The sequence below is a fragment of the Dendropsophus ebraccatus genome, chromosome 3 (assembly GCF_027789765.1).
Source record: "Dendropsophus ebraccatus isolate aDenEbr1 chromosome 3, aDenEbr1.pat, whole genome shotgun sequence".
NCBI lineage: Eukaryota > Metazoa > Chordata > Amphibia > Anura > Hylidae > Dendropsophus > Dendropsophus ebraccatus.
In genome coordinates, this window is record NC_091456.1 from 196,136,205 (window position 1) to 196,152,220 (window position 16,016).

The window sequence follows — 16,016 nt, forward strand, 5'->3', positions numbered from 1 at the left end:
AATATAGAAATGAAAGCTGCACTCTGATTGGTCGCTATGGGCAACATAGATAATTTCTGATTTACATAGCTTTATAAATATCTATCAATTAACATCCCCCTCCCCCATACCTCAGCAGTGGCTGTCTTGTTGTACAGGACCTGTGATGATGTCACAGTCATGTGATCAGTCACATGGAGGAGTAGTCACATGATCAGGGGCTGCTGCTCAGTGTATGCAGGACTCTGCTGTGCTGGATGAGCTGAAGTGATGTGTATGCAGCAGAGCTGTGTGTGTGATGTGTGTGTGTTATATATGCCTGCAGCAGAGCCCTGTGTGTAATGTACATGTAGCTGAGCTGTATGTGTGTAATGTACATGTAGCTGAGCTGTATATGTGTGTGATGTACATGTAGCTGAGCTGTATGTGTGTAATGTACATGTAGCTGAGCTGTATATGTGTGTAATGTACATGTAGCTGAGCTGTATATGTGTAATGTACATGTAGCTGAGCTGTATATGTGTGTAATGTACATGTAGCTGAGCTGTATGTGTGTAATGTACATGTAGCTGAGCTGTATATGTGTAATGTACATGTAGCTGAGCTGTATATATGTGTAATGTACATATAGCTGAGCTGTATATGTGTAATGTACATGTAGCTGAGCTGTATGTGTGTAATGTACATGTAGCTGAGCTGTATATATGTGTAATGTACATATAGCTGAGCTGTATATGTGTAATGTACATGTAGCTGAGCTGTATGTGTGTAATGTACATGTAGCTGAGCTGTATATGTGTGTAATGTACATGTAGCTGAGCTGTATGTGTGTGTAATGTACATGTAGCTGTGCTGTATGTGTGTAATGTACATGTAGCTGAGCTGTATATGTGTGTAATATACATGTAGCTGAGCTGTATATGTGTAATGTACATGTAGCTGAGCTGTATATGTGTGTAATGTACATGTAGCTGAGCTGTATGTGTGTGTAATGTACATGTAGCTGTGCTGTATGTGTGTAATGTACATGTAGCTGAGCTGTATGTGTGTAATGTACATGTAGCTGAGCTGTATATGTGTAATGTACATGTAGCTGAGCTGTATATGTGTAATGTACATGTAGCTGAGCTGTATATGTGTGTAATGTACATGTAGCTGAGCTGTATATGTGTGTAATGTACATGTAGCTGAGCTGTATATGTGTAATGTACATGTAGCTGAGCTGTATATATGTGTGTAATGTACATGTAGCTGAGCTGTATGTGTGTAATGTACATGTAGCTGAGCTGTATATATGTGTAATGAACATGTAGCTGAGCTGTATATGTGTGTAATGTACATGTAGCTGAGCTGTATATGTGTAATCTACATGTAGCTGAGCTGTATGTCAGGACTGGAAGGTATGGACAGGACAAGACAGTGGGCCCTAGGTCTGAACCCACCCACTGTCCCTACCTACTTGCCTCAAGCGGCCCTAGGCAGCCGCGGACAACCACAAGACGTTCCCTATAGTGAGTATGTGAAACACAGAACGAGACAGACAAACACAATATCAGATAGTGAACAAGCCAAGCCAAACAGGCAATGCAGTACCAAGTCAGCAATCAGATAGTCAAAGGTCAGGCGGGAGGTCGGATAACAAGTCGAGCAAGTAGAGGGAGTTAGGACAGGGATTGCAGGAATAGACAAGAGGAAGCTGGGACCAGGGTATTATTCTAATAGCCAGCGATCAAGAAATGACCGCTGGCTCTTTAAATACAGAACAAGGAGCCCGGACCAGAACATGATTGGTCTGGACTCCTGAGTCCTGCTCACAACCACATGTTAAGGCTGCAAGCTGGGTGGCAGGAACATCTGCCACTCAACCTGAGCTAAACTCTGCTCTACTTTGCTCAGCTGAGCGTCCGCATGTCACTGGAGCCCGCGGTGCCGCTGGTAACCAGGGACACCGTAGGGTCTCTGTGACGTCACGCGGCCCCGGCCAGAAAGACGGCCCGGAGGCTGAAAGCGTCACCGGATCCCAGTCAGGTAAGTTCCTGACATTAACCCCCCCCCCCCCCCCTCAGGTGGGGCCTTAGGACCCTTAACCAATGGACCAGGTTTGGAGGGATTGCGTGCATGGTATTGCCGGACCAGACGTAGGGCATGCATGTCTTTACCAGAAACCCACGTACGTTCTTCTGGGCCAAAACCTTTCCAGTAGACCAAGTATTGTATGGAACCCTGTACCCAGCGAGAATTTAAAATATTTTCCACCTCGTACTCCAGCTCACCCTGGATGACCAGAGAAGAAGGGGGAGGCGACAGAGACACCGGGGGAACATTTTTTTTTAGGAGAGGTTTATGAAATACACGATGAATCCTGAGTGATGCAGGCAGTTTTAATCTAAAAGTAACAGGATTAATAACTTCCACAATGGTATATGGACCAATATATTTGTGTGCCAGTTTACTGGAATGCACCCTCAATCTTAGGTTCCTAGTAGAGAGCCAGACCTTTTCACCTAATATGTACTGATTGCCAGGTATGCGTTTTTTTAGCATGTTTTTGGTATAGGTCTTGGGCTTTAATCAAGCTCTGATGAGCTTGGGCCAAAACTGCACAGTTTTGAAAATATGGCTTTGGCTGAGGCGTTCACAGATTCGGCGGAATGAATGGAGGAATACCTGGGGTTAAAACCATAATTACAAAAGAACGATGACATTTTAATTGAACGTTGCTCATGATTGTTTAGGGCAAACTCTGCTAGCGAAATAAAGTCCCTCCATTTGTCTTGGGCATCAGCCACGAAACACCTCAGAAACTGCTCTAGAGACTGGTTGATACTGAGGATGGAAGGCAGACGAGAAGGACAAAGAGATAAAGAATGCAACAGGATGGAGGTTGGTAAGAGTGGCTGATCCTTGAGACAAGACCGCTCCTACCGCCACCTCGGATGCGTCCACCTCCACAATCAAAGGATGCTCAAAGTCCGGCTGTCCAGCGCTGGAGCCTCTGAGAAACATCGCCTAAGTTTGTCGAATGTCATGATAGCTTCAGGGGTCCATACCAAACCAGTTTTGGGTTATTCTATACCCTAGAAATGAGACCTCCTGGATACCAAACTAGCATTTCAACAACTTGGCACAGAGATTATTTTGTCTCAGAAGCTCCATGACTGTATGGACATGCAGAATGTGAGAAGCCCAATCGGGAGAGAAAATCAAAATGTAAAGATATACATACAACAAGAAAGCGACGTAGGTGATCACGAAAAATATAATAAACAAAATGTTGGAAGACCGCCGGGGCATTACATAACCCAAAGGGCATAACAACGTATTCAAAATGGTCCTCTGGGGTATTGAAGGCGGTCTTCCATTCATCACCTTCCCTAATTCTAATTAGATTATATGCTCCCTGTAAATCACTCTTTGAGAACCATCTAGCTCCCACAATCTGGTTAAACAAGTACGGGATAAGAGGTAGCGGGTGCTGGTTCTTAACCGTGATCTTGTTTAATTCTCTATAGTCGATACAGGGCCAAAGCCCACTGTCTTTTTTGCCCACAAAAAAGAATCCCGCCCCAAAGGAGAGAAGGAGGGGTGAATATGGCGCTTACGTAGACTATCATTTATATACTCCTGCATGGCTTCCCTCTCAGGACAGGACAAGTTGAATATACATCCCGTGGGATATTTGGCACTGGGAATTAAATCAATCGAACAGCCATATGGTCTGTGGGGAGGCAATCCGTCCACCGCACAGGTATTTCAAACGGTCCAGCTAGGAACTTAAATCGGAGGGCAGAGTTGTTCCAAGTGGAAGGGCTGCTCTACTGCCTAAATTCTGAGCAGTAGTCCTCCACCAGACGTTTGCCCTGTCTTAAAGGGGTTGTCCGGCGATAAAAAATTATTCACAGAATAACACACATTACAAAGTTATACAACTTTGTAATGTATGTTATGTCTGTGAATGGCCCCCTTCCCCGTGTCCCACCACCCCCACCCGTGTACCCGGAAGTGTGGTGCGCTATACATTACCTCTCGCGTGCCGACCACGGTCTCCGATCGTCAGCAGTGACGTCTTCTTCGGGAGCTTGGCGGATCTTCCCGAGTGCCGGCCGCCCTCTGCAGCGTCATCCGAAGCTCAGCCGCGATTGGCTGAGCATAACTGTGCTCAGCCAATCGCGGCTGAGCAGCTGATGACGTGGCCGCGTCATCAGCCGCTCAGCCGCGATTGGCTGAGCACAGTTATGCTCAGCCAATCGCGGCTGAGCTTCGGATGACGCTGCAGAGGGTGGCCGGCACTCGGGAAGATCCGCCAAGCTCCCGAAGAAGACGTCACTGCTGACGATCGGAGACCGTGGACGACACGATATGCGGTGAGTATAATGCACCACACTTCCGGGTCTAGCGTGGGTGGGGGGAAACACGGGGAAGGGGGCCATTCACAGACATAACATACATTACAAAGTTGTATAACTTTGTAATGTGTGTTATTCTGTGAATAATTTTTTATCGCCGGACAACCCCTTTAACATAGTCAGCTGACGCTCGGCATTGGCTGCACTGTCAGGGTCGTCATAAAGTAAGCCTAATGCCGATAAGAACTGGTCAACTGTCAGTAAGTCGGGAGAGTCAGGTGGCAGGGAAAAGGCCTATTCCTGAGACGGCCCCTGGAGAAGGGACTTAACTATGCCCACCTTCTGAGCCTTATCTGCAGAGGAGCGAGGACGTAACCTAAAAAACAACTTACATCCCTCCCGGAAGGTGCGGAAGCTTCTCCTGTCCCCCTTAAATTTTTCTGGGAGCTGGACGGGCGGCTCAGGAGGTGCCGGGGAGGTCATAGTAAGCTGTCGGAGGGCTGTCTCCTGCTCTTGGACTCTTTCAGCCAGCTCCTGTACCATAGTGTTGAGCCGCTGCATCTGGTCCACTATGTTGGTCATGGCGTTCATGTTGTCCGTGAGGCAAACAGTTTAGCTGGCTATTCTGTCTGGACTGGAAGGTACGGACAGGACAAGACAGTGCCCCCTAGGTCTGAACCCACCCACTGTCCCTACTTGCCTCAATCGGCCCTAGGCAGATGCGGACAACCACAAAGACGTTCCCTATATTGAGTATGTGAAACACAGAATGAGACAGACAATTATTGAGACACAATATTGGATAGTGAACAAGCCAAGTCAGAACCAGTCGGGCAACACAGTACAAAGTCAGCAAAGAATCAGATAGTCAAAGATCAGGCGGGAGGTTGGATAACAAGTTGAGCAAGCAGAGGGAGTTAGGACGGGATCGCAGGAATAGACAGGGGGAAGCTGGGACCAGGGTATTAACCTAATAGCCAGCGATCAAGAAATGGCCGCTGGCTCTTTAAATACAGGACCAAGAGCCCGGACCAGAACATGATTGGTCTGGACTCCTGAGTCCTGATAACAACCACATGTAAAGGCTGCAAGCTCGGTGGCAGGAACGTCTGCCACTCAGCCTGAGCTAAACTCTGCTCAGCTGAGCAATCTCTCTGTATGTCCCTATCTCTCTGTATTTCTCTCTCTTCTCTATGTCCCTATCTCTCTGTATGTCTCTCCTCTCATCTCTGTCCCCATCTCTCTGTATTTCTCTCCTCTCCGTCCCTATCTCTCTGTATCTCTATCTCTTCTCTATGTCCCTATCTTTTTGTATTTCTCTCCTCTCATCTCTGTCCCCATCTCTCTGTATTTCTCTCCTCTCTGTCCCTATCTCTGTATTTCTCTCCTCTCCGTCCCTATCTCTGTATTTCTCTCCTCTCTGTCCCTATCTCTCTCTCTCTATGTCTCTCCTCTCTGTCCCTATCTCTGTATTTCTCTCCTCTCCGTCCCTATCTCTGTATTTCTCTCCTCTCTGTCCCTATCTCTCTCTCTCTATGTCTCTCCTCTCTGTCCCTATCTCTGTATTTCTCTCCTCTCCGTCCCTATCTCTGTATTTCTCTCCTCTCTGTCCCTATCTCTCTCTCTCTATGTCTCTCCTCTCTGTCCCTATCTCTGGATTTCCCTCCTCTCTGTATTTCTCTCCTCTCTGTCCCTATCTCTCTGTATTTCCCTCCTCTCCTCTCTGTATTTCTCTCCTCTCTGTCCCTATCTCTGTATTTCTCTCCTCTCTGTCCCTATCTCTCTCCTCTCTGTCCCTATCTCTTTGTATTTCTCTCCTCTCTGTCCCCATCTCTCTGTATTTCTCTCCTCTCTGTCCCTATCTCTCTGTATTTCTCTCCTCTCTGTCCCTATCTCTCTGTATTTCTCTCCTCTCTGTCCCTATCTCTCTGTATTTCTCTCCTCTCTGTCCCTATCTCTCTCCTCTCCTCTCTGTCCCCATCTCTCTGTATTTCTCTCCTCTCTGTCCCTATCTCTGTATTTCTCTCCTCTCTGTCCCTATCTCTCTGTATTTCCCTCCTCTCCTCTCTGTATTCCTCTCCTCTCTGTCCCTATCTCTCTGTATTTCTCTCCTCTCCTCTCTGTCCCTATCCCTCTAGTGTACATCCAGGAGCAGCCGTTCTGCCAAACAGCCGATCAGCAGGGGTGTCAGGGTTGACGTCCCACAGACCAGATATTGATGGCCTGTCCGGAGAAGAGGCCATGAGTCACAAAGACTCAAAGAGAGACTTTCTCTCTCTCTCTCTCTCTCTATATGTATATTTCTATATCGGCACAGCTTACGGTGGAGGCTAGAATGTAGTTGCCAGAGGTAGGTGTAAAGGACCTTTGATGACATCATGCCCATGTGACCAGTCTCTTGTGTGGGTGGAGCTATCTTCCATCTGCTGGTTTCTCAGGGTTTCTATGAGGCAGCAGTTAGAGTTGATCGAACCTCACGATTTTGCAGGTTCTATAGAACTCGAACATTCTCAAACCTTCCGCATTTGATTCCCGATGTCTTCCCGTTCCGTGGGAAAGGAGGAGACAGCCCGGGTACCGCCTGGAATTCCGGGATACAGCCTATTACTTAGGCTATTACCTAGGCTGAATCCCGGAATTCCAGGCGGTACCCGGGCTGTCTCCTTCTTCCCCACGGACCAGAAAGGCATCGGGAATCAAATGCGGAAGGTTCGACAAGGTTTGAGTTCTATAGAACCTAAGATTTTCTGCTGTTCGTTCATCTCTAATCAGGGGGTCTCTATGTGCATGTGGGGGAAGGAAGATTATCAAGGGGTCCGAGTGTGTCAGGGAGGGACTATGAGGGGGTCTGAGTGTGCATGTGGGGGGGGGGGGGATTATCAGGAGTCAGAGTGTGCATGTGGGGTGGGAAATTATCAGGGGGACCGAGTGTGTGTGTGTGTGGGAGATTATCAGGGGATTCGAGTGTGCATGTGGGGTGGGAAGGGGATTCTCAGGGAATGTGAGTGTGCATGTGGGGGGGGGGGGAGGAATTACCAGGGGGTCTGAGTGTGCATGTGGGGGGGAGGAATTACCCGGGGGTCTGAGTGTGCATGTTGGAGGGAGGGAGATTATCAAGGAGTCCAAATGTTTGTGGGGGAGGGACTATGAGGGGGTACGAGTGTTTATGTGCGGTGGGGGATTATCAGAAGATCCGAGGGTGCATGAAGGGTGGGAGGGAGATTATCAGGGGGACCGAGTGTGCATGTGGGGGGGGGGGGAGATTACCATGGAGTCTGAGTGTGCATGTGGGGAGATTATCCAGGGGTCCAAAGGTGTGTGGGGGAGGGAGTGTGGATACAATACCGGGGCTCCGTCTTCACCTCCTGCAGGGAGGCTCTGATGTCCTTGTATCCATTCAGGCAGAGACCTCTGTTCCATCCGGGAAGCCGGTAGCCAGCGCGATCTAGTCAGGATGTCATCTGGCATGAAAGGTTGAAGGAGCCGCTTTGAGCTTCTTTCTCCCAGCATTCTCTTACATAGGCTGACTATAGGCAAACAATGAGCGCTGATCTCACTGACCGACGCCATTTGTTGACTACGTAAAGGGATCACTCATATGGCCTATTAAGGTCACATGGCTGTATCCATAGTTTCCCGCACTCCCTGGGACTGCATCCAGCTTCGTCAGCCACCGGTATTTAAATGCCGAGCAATCAGTCAGGCTCATCTCTACTCACTACACAATGAATGGGCCAAGGCTTCTGGCCCATTGACATCAGTCAATCAAACAACCAATCCCACAGACCAGATATTGATGGACTGTCCTCAGAAGAGGCGGTCAGTTACAAAGTCCCAGATACTCTCTTCTGGAGGAGGGGTAGATTTACAGTTGCAGGAGGAGACCCCACCTGTCCGTGCCCCCTTTAAGAGAACAGGGTTGTGCCAGGCAAATACTCAAAAATAGTCACAGATTTTTGCGTAGGACAGGAGCTTTGCAATTGTTTTGAAGCATTCCCCTGGCGCAGAGTCGATAAGTCTGGGCGCAAGTGTTTTACAATGACTTCTAGAATTGTGCAAATAAATAAGTTTATTCACAATCAATAAGTAAAAAAGAAAAAGAGATGAATCCTTTAAATTATCGGGATTTTTTTATATTTACTCAATGAATAAAAAAAACTTATTACAAAGGAAGACACAAGAAGAAACGAAAGCTATAAACATACACATTATAAAAATAAAAAAAAAGGTTCTTGGCATTTACGATTTCGGAGCAGGCCGCCAGAGTACCCCTTTAAGACTGCTTGCCTATACACATAGCAAGTGACCAATTCCACAGAGCCTTGACTACCCAATCAGAAGCTATTGGGTCACCTGTCACAAGGAGGAGTTACCCAAGAAACAGCTGCTTCTGCCCCTTCAACAACTATAGATCTCCCTGTATGTAGTGCCATGCTTATTGTTAAATGGAGAAAGACCTGGTGAGTGCCGCATCTTTCTTCCAGCTATTCTTCATGTGCTTGCATCATAACTGTACATCACTACATTTTTCCCTGACATAAAACTAGCAATGGGTTTAGGGACTAAGTTTAAAGTATGAACATTTATTAACAATAAATCTCCAGTGCATGTGGTTACTACATAGCTGCCGTATACAGAGACTACTTTCTTTTTCGATATCGTCGTGGGGCATCGCAGAAATTTATCGCTAAATATGGGTTTCTCTCCTTTATGTGAATTTTTTGATGCCTCATAAGTTTTGGTCTGTAAGCAAAACTTTTCCCACATTCTGGACATACGAACGGCTTCTCCCCTGTGTGAGTTCTTAGATGTTCAACAAGATGGGATTTCTGTTTAAAACATTTCCCACATTCTTGACACGAAAATGGCCTCTCCCCCGTATGAGTTCTTTGATGGATAATTAAATACGATCTCTGTTTGAAACATTTCCCACATTCGAGACATGAAAACGGCTTCTCGTGAGTCGAATTAAACGACTGCCATAAATCAGGAGACAGGAATGGTATAAAAGGATCGGAATACAGATCATTGCTGTGAGAGGTCGTGGGTATATCTGGGGTAATAGAATGTTCTTCATATGTATCTTGTGTGATCTGACCATCTGCTGTAATATCTGGAGATATCTGATGTCCCTCTGATCTCCAGGTACGCTCATCTGCCAAGGATAAAAGAGTACAGCATATTGGTTGTCGGACATTACTTCCCTATGATCTCAGGACTAAGAGGCTTTATAGTTTTATACCTTTATTTAGGGCTGGGCAATGTGGTACATACCTAGTATACCCCTCCTCCTCTTCTCACCGCGGGCACACACGTTATCCTCCCAGCTGCAAACAGAGGTCCCTGGGACAGCTGAGTTCGGGTGACTGGGGCAGAGGTGATAGCATCGCTGCAGTTACTGCAGCTGTACCGTGAGATCAGAGGACGCAGTGCATACCCCTGATCCTGCTGAACAGCTCCAGTATTAGCAGTGATGCTATCACCTCTGCCCCAGTCACCCAAACTCAGCTGTCCCTGCGGCCTCCTCCTCTTTAGAGACCGGGGGCCTCCATGTGCGGCCAGGAGGGGAGCTCATCCCACACCTCACAGCACCACACTGCCAGTCCTACTCCTAACCGCATCACACTGACCACCCCGTACCTCTCCGCCTGCAATTTTTCACAAAAAAATCGAATCGATTCCGAAATTCTGGGCAAATTAATCAAACTAATGTGATTAATTGCCCAGCCCTGTAGGATGTAAGGGAGCCCATACACCTGCATGTCAAATATTCTAGAGCTTATAATATCCCATACAGAATAATTACAGCTGGTGACTGAGGGACTGTGAGTGTGACTGTGGGACTTTTCTCTGCATTTAGTGGTCACTACTCACCTGGGCAGTTACCTGTAGTGATGTCCTCCTTATACTGCTCATCACTGCTGTCATCTGGCTCTTCTTTTATTATTACATTTATAGAATTGATATCATTGAGATTGTCACCATGGTTAATAAGCTGTAAAAGTCATCAGAAAAGATAATAAATAAGTATGAGAGCCAAAAATGAGATGACAGGAGGAGTTATCAGAGACGCATAGCTGCAGGTCTTTTATATACTGAATAGAAATATTTAAAGAGAACCTGTCACCCGGCATTACGGCACAGAGCCCGACCGACCCCCCAGTGGAGCCCCAGGATACGTACCCTTTCCTGCAAGTCCTGCTCCTGGACCCATACCCGGGACGGAGTTCTCGCCCTCGGAAGCCGTGCGTGCGCACTGCAGAGATGAGTCCAACGCCCATAGAGAATGACGGCTCCAGCCATTCTCTATGGGCATTGGACTCATCTCTGGTAATTTGCATACAGCGTGTGCTCACCTTCCGGCGCCGATATCTTCGCCCGGGTCCAGGAGCGGGACTTGCAGGAAAGGGTAAGTATCCAGGGCTGCACCAGAGGGTCGGGCGGGCTCTGCGCCGTAATGTCGGGTGACAGGTTCCCTTTAATGACAGATATATGCAGTATCCTGGTACCCGATGTAGTCACTACTATAGTAAATAGGTTGTTGTGTGGCTGCAGATTGGTCACAGTCTGTATAATCCAGTATTGGTGGCTAAGAGACATTTATATCATGTATCACATTGCTCTATATTACTATATCTATATTATCTCTGCAGCCTCATTATACAAGTATCATCCATATAATAGTGTAGGAAAAACCGGGACCGAGAGCCAGAGCCTCACATCTACACATCATAGGGAACATCTCCATCTACCTGATCCTGATCCTGTGGAAGAAGACGACGGGGACATCTCTCTGGTGCTGTTCTCTTACTGGATCTGACTGGAGGGATGTACACATCATAGGGAACATCTCCATCTACCTGATCCTGATCCTGTGGGAGAAGAGGACGGGGACATCTCTCTGGTGCTGTTCTCTTACTGGATCTGACTGGAGGGAACACATATAGAGACTGAATTCATTCTTTCCATCCAGATAATACAGAGAGGAGGTGTGTATATAGTCCTATTACCTGCTGATGGGAGGGGCTGCTGATCCTCCAGCATCACATCCTTGTACTGATCCTGTGAAAGAAGAGGACGGGGACATCTCTCTGGTGCTGTTCTCTTACTGGATCTGACCGGAGGGATGTATACATCATAGGGAACATCTCCATCTACCTGATCCTGATCCTGTGGGAGAAGACGACGGGGACATCTCTCTGGTGCTGTTCTCTTACTGGATCTGACCAGAGGGATGTACACATCATAGGGAACATCTCCATCTACCAGATCCTGTGGGAGAAGAGGACGGGGACATCTCTCTGGTGCTGTTCTCTTACTGGATCTGACTGGAGGGAACACATACAGAGACTGAATTCATTCTTTCCATCCAGATAATACAGAGAGGAGGTGTGTATATAGTCCTGTCTATTACCTGCTGATGGGAGAGGCTGCTGATCCTCCAGCATCACATCCTTGTACTGATCCTTGTGTCCTTCTACATACTCCCACTCCTCCATGGAGAAATAGACCGCCACATCCTGACACCTTATAGGAACCTGACACACACAATGATCACACAGTCATCCCCCCCACCCCTCCAGTGGTGTTACTGTATAATGTCCCAGCATTCCCAGCAGCCACAGTCTCACCTCTCCACTCAGCAGCTCCACCATCTTGTTGGTGAGTTCCAGAACCTTCTCTTCACACACAGGGGCCCTGCAGCGCCCACTAGAAGATTTCTTTACTACTGTGTAATCCTGTGTATGGAGAGACACATTACTATTAGATGAGCGAATACGATTCGATGGAGATGGTATTCGATGGAATATTGCGGTATTCAAAAGATTCGAATTCAATCCAGTAGTGAGGCGAATACACAGGAAACATTTGAAAGCCCTCCCATTGCAGTTGGCGCTTTTTTAAAATCCAATCGCCATGCAGGGAGGCCGTGAGGGACCCTGGGAGTACGCACGCATCGCGAAAACGGCGTCTACCCTCATTGGATGCCTGAACCACATGACCTCAAATCTTAAATACTTGGCTCCCGCCTCTCGACCGCAGATGCGCTTTCAACCTAGCCAGGGAGAGATCTTGGAGCAGGGAGAGATAGGTATTAGTAGTGTTTTGGTTAGGCAGGATTACTACAGAACCCAGAAGTCCTTTTCAGGGCTAAGATCCAGCGAAAAAGTCATCTCTCAATCCAAAGCACTTCTCAGTGCTAAGAAATAAATGATATAACAGCATCAGCAGGTGTATTCATTCCAGTACCCTGTGTGTACAAGTGACTTATAGTGTCCCTGGTTTAGCCCACTAAGGGCACGTTATACATACTGTTCCAGTAGCCCAGAAAAAAGGCACGTCATACATACTGTTCCAGTAACGTTCGTAGAGCATGATGCGTGATACGTGCGAATAACATGACGCTTTACAGACGCACATTGGAATCATGTATGTAATGCTGCGCAAGAAATACGAACGAAATATGTGAACATTGCCATAAACGTTCGTAAAGCGTTCACAATTTTTTTTTGTTCGCAACTGTGGCAGTATAATGCCAAAAGTGGCATTATACTGCGATTTTGGGGAGTTGGGTGCACCCAGGCATGCTCCCCCTGATGTCACAGTGTCATTCCAGAGGTGTTGGCATCGTTTAGGGAGGTTTCATGGGGGACTTGGTGACCTCCAAGTAGTCGAATTTTGATTTCCAAGTGCCGAGCATTTTTCCCATAGACTATAATGGGATCAGATATTCGTTCGAATAGTCGAATCTCAGTGCCTATTCGATTTCTCGAAAGTCGAATATTTCAGTATATTCGATATTTCGCTAATTGTATCTCTAATTACTATCACTCCATCCATTCCCAGAATCCCGCACCTCTCCAGTCCTATCCATCTGTTATTCCATAGATAAGAATGATGTCATGATGACATCACTCCCCAAATCCCTCACCTCCCCAGTCCTATCCATCTGTTATTCCATAGATAATGATGTCATGATGACATCACTCCCAGAATCCCTCACCTCTCCAGTCCTCTCCATCTGTTATTCCATGGATAAGAATGATGTCATGATGACATCACTCCCAGAATCCCTCACCTCCCCAGTCCTATCCATCTGTTATTCCATAGATAAGAATGATGCCATGATGACATCACTCCCAGAATCCCTCACCTCTCCAGTCCTATCCATCTGTTATGCTATAGATAAGAATGATGTCATGATGACATCACTCCCAGGATCCCTCACCTCTCCAGTCCTATCCATCTGTTATTCCATAGATAATGATGTCATGATGACATAACTCCCAGAATCCCTCACCTCTCCAGTCCTATCCATCTGTTATTCCATAGATAAGAATGATGTCATGATGACGTCACTCCCAGAATCCCTCACCTCCCCAGTCCTATCCATCTGTTATTCCATAAATAAAAATGATGTCATGATGACATCACTCCCAGAATCCCTCACCTCTCCAGTCCTATCCATCTGTTATTCCATAGATAAGAATGATGTCATGATGACATCACTCCCAGAATCCCTCACCTCCCCAGTCCTATCCATCTGTTATTCCATAGATAAGAATGATGTCATGATGACATCACTCCCAGAATCCCTCACCTCTCCAGTAAGCCGGAATAGTAGCTCTAGGGTGAGTGATATTATAGTCTCCGCCATCTCGCTTTTGTCTCGCTCCATCCTGGTCAGTCAGGATAATATTCTTCTATATCAGATATCAGCAGAGGAGAAACCTAATTAAAAAGAAGATGATATAAAACAATAAGTGCAGATAGTGAAGCAGAGTATCTGAATAAATAATAACCTGGTGCTGGATTACTGTGGTGCAGTAACCCGGCTCCACCACTACATGATGGATGCTTTCAGCTGTTCATGCCGGAGCCACATCTCTGCCGATCAGATGTAGATGACTGATCCTGTGTATACGCCCCCAGGAGTTGCCATTAGTAATCTCATCATCCAGGGCAGTCTTAACAGCATTATGGGCCCCCAAGCAGAGCTGTGAACTCCCACCCCCCACCATAGTGCCCCATATAGTAATATAGTAGCCAATCCCCCCATAGTGCCCCATATAGTACCAAACCCCCCCCCCCCCCCCACACACACACACAAGTAACTCACCTGCCACCCACTCCCCAGCGCGAGCTGCTGGGGAGCAGGTGACGGGCGAGTTGCTGTCTCTCGTTAACCCCCCACCACCCCCACAAGGGGGCCACATTGGTAATTGGAAGCTGAGGGCCACTGCTGGACTGTGGGAGCTGCCAGACACTGAGAGTAATGACCAAGTGTCTGGCAGTGTCCAGCAGCACGTCCGCAAGGCTGCCAGTAGCTCACCAGATTGGCAGTCCAGGCCTAGGGCCCCCTATTAGCCATGGGCCCCAGAGCAGCCGCCTACCCTGTCCAAGGGAGAAGAAGGCATTGATATTATTCCGAAGGTCCTTATACATAGATCTGCCCCAGGAAGCAGACAAAGCCAGCAGATATAGCAAACAGTCTCCCATAGCAACCAATCACAGCGCAGCTTTCAAATCTGAATATAGAAATGAAAGGCGCACTCTGGTCGCTATGGGCAACTTCTCATTTATACAGCTTTATAAATATCTAACAATAAACACACAAACACACACACATCCCCCATACCTCAGCAGTGGCTGTCTTATTGTTACAGGACCTGCGATGATGTCACAGTCATGTGATCAGTCACATGGAGGAGGAGTCACAGGGGCTGCTGCTCAGTGTATGCAGGACTCTGCTGTGCTGGATGAGCTGAAGTGATGTGTATGCAGCAGAGCTGTGTGTGTGTGATGTGTGTGGAGCAGAGCTGTGTGTGTGTGATGTGTGTGTTATATATGTCTGCAGCAGAGCCCTGTGTGTAATGTACATGTAGCTGAGCTGTATATGTGTGTAATGTACATGTAGCTGAGCTGTATGTGTGTAATGTACATGTAGCTGAGCTGTATATGTGTGTAATGTACATGTAGCTGAGCTGTATATGTGTGTAATGTACATGTAGCTGAGCTGTATATGTGTAATGTACATGTAGCTGAGCTGTATGTGTGTAATGTACATGTAGTTGAGCTGTATGTGTGTAATGTACATGTAGCTGAGCTGTATATGTGTGTAATGTACATGTAGCTGAGCTGTATGTGTGTAATGTACATGTAGCTGATCTGTATATATGTGTAATCTACATGTAGCAGAGCTGTATGTGTAGGTAATGTACATGTAGCTGAGCTGTATGTGTGTAATGTACATGTAGCTGAGCTGTATATGTGTGTAATGTACATGTAGCTGAGCTGTATATGTGTAATGTACATGTAGCTGAGCTGTATATGTGTAATGTACATGTAGCTGAGCTGTATGTGTGTAATGTACATGTAGCTGAGCTGTATGTGTGTAATGTACATGTAGCTGAGCTGTATGTGTGTAATGTACATGTAGCTGAGCTGTATGTGTGTGTAATGTACATGTAGCTGAGCTGTATGTGTGTGTAATGTACATGTAGCTGAGCTGTATGTGTGTGTAATGTACATGTAGCTGAGCTGTATGTGTGTGTAATGTACATGTAGCTGAGCTGTATGTGTGTGTAATGTACATGTAGCTGAGCTGTATGTGTGTGTAATGTACATGTAGCTGAGCTGTATGTGTGTAATGTACATGTAGCTGAGCTGTATATATGTGTAATGTACATG

The 16,016-nt window shown here is 46.8% G+C and overlaps 1 protein-coding gene across 2 annotated transcripts; it reads right to left on the reverse strand.

The window, feature by feature from the left end:
- Positions 1-8,442: 8,442 nt before the first annotated feature.
- LOC138786807 (zinc finger protein 572-like) lies at positions 8,443-15,008 on the reverse strand. 2 transcript variants are annotated; one of them, XM_069963870.1, is made up of 6 exons: positions 14,965-15,008; positions 13,927-14,057; positions 11,740-12,064; positions 11,078-11,253; positions 10,212-10,320; positions 8,443-9,480 (listed from the first exon to the last, which is right to left on the reverse strand). In XM_069963870.1, exons 3-6 carry the CDS (start codon positions 11,822-11,824, stop codon positions 8,966-8,968), a joined length of 885 nt encoding a protein of 294 aa, XP_069819971.1. In that variant the 5' UTR covers positions 11,825-12,064; positions 13,927-14,057; positions 14,965-15,008; the 3' UTR covers positions 8,443-8,965. The 2 variants fall into 2 exon arrangements, with proteins under 2 accessions (XP_069819971.1, XP_069819970.1); XM_069963869.1 differs by having other exon boundaries at positions 10,200-10,320.
- Positions 15,009-16,016: the final 1,008 nt, after the last annotated feature.